Genomic DNA, 4,741 nt, shown 5'->3' with positions numbered 1-4,741 from the left:
AGAGTGTTTACAATGCTGAAAATGGAAGAAGGAATTATGCCTTTGATTAGAAAATCCAATATCAAATGTTTCTTTTTGTAGATGAGGACCACTAGGAAGAGGTACTTGTGATACATTCTGATATTTGGGCTATAAACCACTATCTTGCATATTAAGTAAGCTCCATCTCCTCAAATCCCTCTCTACTTTGTTGTATTTACTGTAACTATATTTCACTGTTGAAGTATCAATATATAGATGTTTCCATAGTAATTTAATATAAACTTTAAAACATTACATAAAGCATTATCAGAACTTAATCACTTGTTACATAAGCAATAAAGATATATTGATAATCTTAATCTTAAAATTTGATTAAAAGTAGGGTTTTGAAAATGTAAATATTAAGTTCTATTAACTTCTATTTCAGTGAAGAAAATAAATTTGAAAATCTTCACTACTATTTCAAATCCTATGAAAGATACAGGACTAAAAATACTTGTTGAAGTCAACAGGCAGCAAGGATACAAACACCCTACGGAGATCTTTCTGATCCCTAATTAACCTTGTGGAATAGGTGTCATGCAATGCTGCAGATACTTGCTATTACATGGAGATGCATAACAGATATACAAGGTCACATAAGGCAAATCCATTGAGTCTTTTAAGTACTGTGTTATTACTACCAGTTGAGAAACCCTGGAGACATAGAGCAATGGTCACTGCAAAAGGTTTCCCTATAGGCTTGTGATGTTCTTATACTCTTGTCTTGACATTTATTATTTACAAAGATAGTAACATGCTAGACAGACCTCTCTTCATCACCTGTTCAAGTATTCTCAAGTTCCTGTTTGTAAGACTGCTTTGCTGCTACAAACAGATGCATGGAATATACTACCATCACGATAAACCAGAGACCATTTGCTATATTATTTTAAGCAGAAGGCAAGCAGATTTCTGAGAGGCTTAATTGCTTAGCAGCTTTGATATCCTACATAACTGTATGTTAACAGGGTACTACTGATTGGCCTTGCATTAACTGGGAAACAGAATAAAAAGCAGTGATTGTGCAATAGACAGATATATGCACGCCTGCAACTTATTATACTAATGTATTTATGGCAATTATAATAACTTAAAAGAGGTGCAATTGTTACTGAGTAACTGACTAGCCAAAGATACTGTAGCACTCTTGAGATGCATCACTTAGAAAATTAATGCAGTGTAAGTTTTCTTCCATAAAGCAGGTTGTTTCTTTACAAATTTGGGCACAATGTTTCGAAAACATTTTCACAAAAATTCTCTACTAAAGTCAATGCACTTAAATCAATTTACAGCAGCTGGAACTTGAACTCAGAGTGTTTGTTAAAATTCCTTCTGTTGGTGATCTGTACACAGAAAAACAATGTACAAATACTAGTAAATGTATTATTACTATTAACAATTTCAATACAGAAAGCAGGAGAGGTTATTTATTTTTTATTTTGGCAAGTAGTTTTATTTTGGCCTAAATGGAATATGACCATGACAGCTCTGGTCTACTTTCTAAAAAATAGTCTGTGAGAATAAAGATTTGCTTAGCCTGCACTGATTTTGTTTCTGTGTATCTCTACTGCTCTTTTGAAGAATATGACAATGTAGGTAATTAAAATCAAGCCTCTTCAAATACTATTTCTGATGTAGCCAGACTCAGAAAACAAACCCAAAAAGTTAAAACAGATATTAAAAAAACCAAACAACTCAATGAGCAATATGGAATCATTTGGGAGTATACTGTCCATATGACTTTGCTAACGTGGTGTATTTCAGTATAACATGTAAAATAAAGATATAAGAGTATTTTGGGTGTCCACAGAATATATTTATAAAAAATTCTTATTAAGTTTATCTTCAAAAGAAATTATTTTAATCCCCCTTCATCCATAGATTTAAAAATATATGTAAAAGATGAAAAAAGGAAAAAAAATATATCTGGATAAAACAGAAGTGGAAGGCTTTCTTATAGGCTATTACAGCTTCTTTGGAACTCATTTTTCTCACAGGAAAACAGCCAAAGGAGATTGAAAAACTGATGGTTTCCTTTTGAAGTAAGTGAAACAGTTTGTTTAAGAAGATTCAGGGCAAGGACCCTGAAAAAGACATTTGTATAAAAAAATAGAAAAAATATTCATACAAGCACGACCCCTTGTTGGAATTGTCATGACTTATGACATGATCTCAAAATAAAATCTCACTGATATGCACGAAAAATCTGTGGATGAAACCTTGCCCACAAATGGAGCCAATGGTATTCTGCCTTCTTCAGTGAGGCTGTAGTTTCATTCACGAAAAGCCATTCCCCTGTGGAATGCCTCCAAGGAACGGGTATCAGGGTAGACCTAACCAATTTATGTGATACATTAAGATTTGGAAGACAGCAAATGGGTGAATAAACTTACTCCGCATTCAAGTCTCTGCTGGACTTTGAGCTGCACACACCGCAAGACTGCACTTGTCATTTGATTCCAACAGGCAGGGATACTGTCAGCGTGGGACCTGTAGACTCACCATGACCAAAGTATCCTCTTTCAAACCCTAACAATGTTTGACAGAGCAGGCTCCCCTTACTTCTGCCTTGGTGGCAAATATGGAAGTAATTCTGACCAACAAATAATGCCCACAGACAGAGCATAAAGATGGAGTAACAAACTTTCACACAAATGTCGGTAGAAACATAAGAATCAGAAATCTAAACTTATACCTAATCTTATACTAATAAGTAATAACACATACAACAAGAATTCAAAATTATCACAGTCATTGTTTTTTAAATGTAACTCATCTATTGCATTATCATGTAAAATCACCCATCTCAAGATCAGTGAAACTGTACTGGAAATGTAAGTCCAGCCATATTACCTTGGCAGCTTTTGAGTCAGTTTTCCAGCATTTTCTACCACATTAAAAACAGACTTTGTCACTTACATTTAAGGTCTTTGCAACCTATATCCCTTCCCTTCTGTTAATCCTACTTCTGTCCTGACACTGTACCACATTAAAAACAACAAATTCTGCCTTGTCCCAACACAATGCAGAGAGTGACTTTTAAAACTATGCTGGTCACCACAATGAGACTCATAACTCATCTTCCATATGCGTGTTGTCATTAACTGCTAAAAACTGAAAGGCTTTGGTGTGCTGCACTGCAATATTAAGATTATTTGGCATACAGGTCCCAAACTTTGGATACAATGAACTTCAGAGAGGAAACAGACTAAAACAAATAGACAATTGTAGCATTGAATCACTCTAAATCGTGTGTATTACTAAAAAGACAGAAAAATTGTATTACAATCTAAGAGACAAAAGTGACTGAAAATACGAAATAATCTTTTCAGATCCAATTTACAAAACCTCAAACCTAATGCTTTTTAAATGGTAAATTACATTAAATTAAATAATCTTCTTGGAAAAATTGTGCCTTAAGAAAAATGATGCAGTGTAAAACTTACAGAAAACCAGCTATCCTCCTTTCTTAATTACTCCAGTGTCCAACAATTCATTTAAAGAATCTGACAAATCTTTTATTACATTTTAAATCACTATGCAGCATAAACCATTAAAAAAGCACTTTTTAACAATACTTTACAAGATCAAAATCAGCTAATCCATTTACACCATATTTTCAAGTCCTAAAACTTTGTGATTCTATAAGAACTATAAAATAAACGAAACACAGGAAAAAAAAATTAATTGTTGTGTGGAAACACCCTGGTAAAAAATTACTTACCTAGGATTTTACATGCAAAAAGAGCCATGGCACTCTGTAGTCTGTCTGGTCGGATGGCCTGGACCACAAGTACCTTAAAATAAAATACATTCAGGGGAGAAGCATTTATGTAAGTATATTGTGATAATTTAAAATGCAAGCCTTTTCTAAGAAGGATTAATTCTTTAAACTTCTCTTTCGAATAAAGTTATTTTCTCTGAATATATAGTTATCTGATCATTCCTTTCCAAGATAATCTAACGTAATTTTTCTTTTGTAAGTAGCTTATTTTATTAAACCCTATTATCCTGTCCTACCCTAATGTCCAATTATCAGAAGATATATCTACATCTAATGTCTATTTGTAAGCTGGATTTTTTCCTACAATGTTTTAGAAAAAAGGTAGCTCTTTGGTACCTAGAATGACAGAAAGCAATCTTAGCTTTATACTGGTAATCTAAATTCTATACATATATTTAGGCAGTAACTTCCTCACTGGAATACTAATATTTCTGGTTTCAGTACAGTTACAGTAAAATAAACAGTTTTGAAAGAATTTCATTTGTTTAAGCACACCTGTAGATATTTACATCTATTTTTATTTTATTGAGGCATTCAACTTTCAAGCCTCCTAGTTCTTTCAAATGCTTTTACTGTTCATCAAGACTACAGAATATGAACAGCCAATCAATTCAGACACAAATTAAATCAGCAGTTTCCCTACCAGCTACCTCATACTCAGTTAACTTCTTGCAAATGTTCAGTGCAGGCAACTGCAGGCAAATAATGCAACTTCAGTAGAAATTATTTGTTAAAATCACCACCCCTTCTTATACTCCCATACTTTCAGGCATGTAAATCCCAATTCTGAACCTACCATTACATTCCAGTTTCCAAGTCTGGAATATCTATTGTAAGCTTTTGAGGAAAAATTTTACTTCATTAAATTTTTAAGAAAGTACTACTTTTTAAGCTTGAGACTACATTAAGTGCTACTGCACTATTTTTAGGTTT

At 33.2% G+C, this 4,741-nt stretch overlaps 1 protein-coding gene across 1 annotated transcript in view; it reads right to left on the bottom strand.

Moving 5' to 3' along the window:
• LOC104548700 (cytoplasmic dynein 2 heavy chain 1-like) overlaps positions 1 to 4,741 on the bottom strand; it is a gene marked incomplete at its 5' end in the record, with an annotated part of 68,766 nt that overhangs the window by 56,121 nt on the left and 7,904 nt on the right. The window contains one exon of the mRNA XM_010194795.1: positions 3,749 to 3,821. Coding sequence (XP_010193097.1) covers positions 3,749 to 3,821 — 73 coding nt within the window. The remainder of the gene's footprint in view (positions 1 to 3,748; positions 3,822 to 4,741) is intronic.

This window comes from Mesitornis unicolor, unplaced genomic scaffold, assembly GCF_000695765.1.
Source record: "Mesitornis unicolor isolate BGI_N332 unplaced genomic scaffold, ASM69576v1 scaffold13891, whole genome shotgun sequence".
Lineage (NCBI taxonomy): Eukaryota > Metazoa > Chordata > Aves > Mesitornithiformes > Mesitornithidae > Mesitornis > Mesitornis unicolor.
Note: the sequence above shows the minus strand (reverse complement) of the source record. Positions and strands in the feature narration are given on the sequence as shown.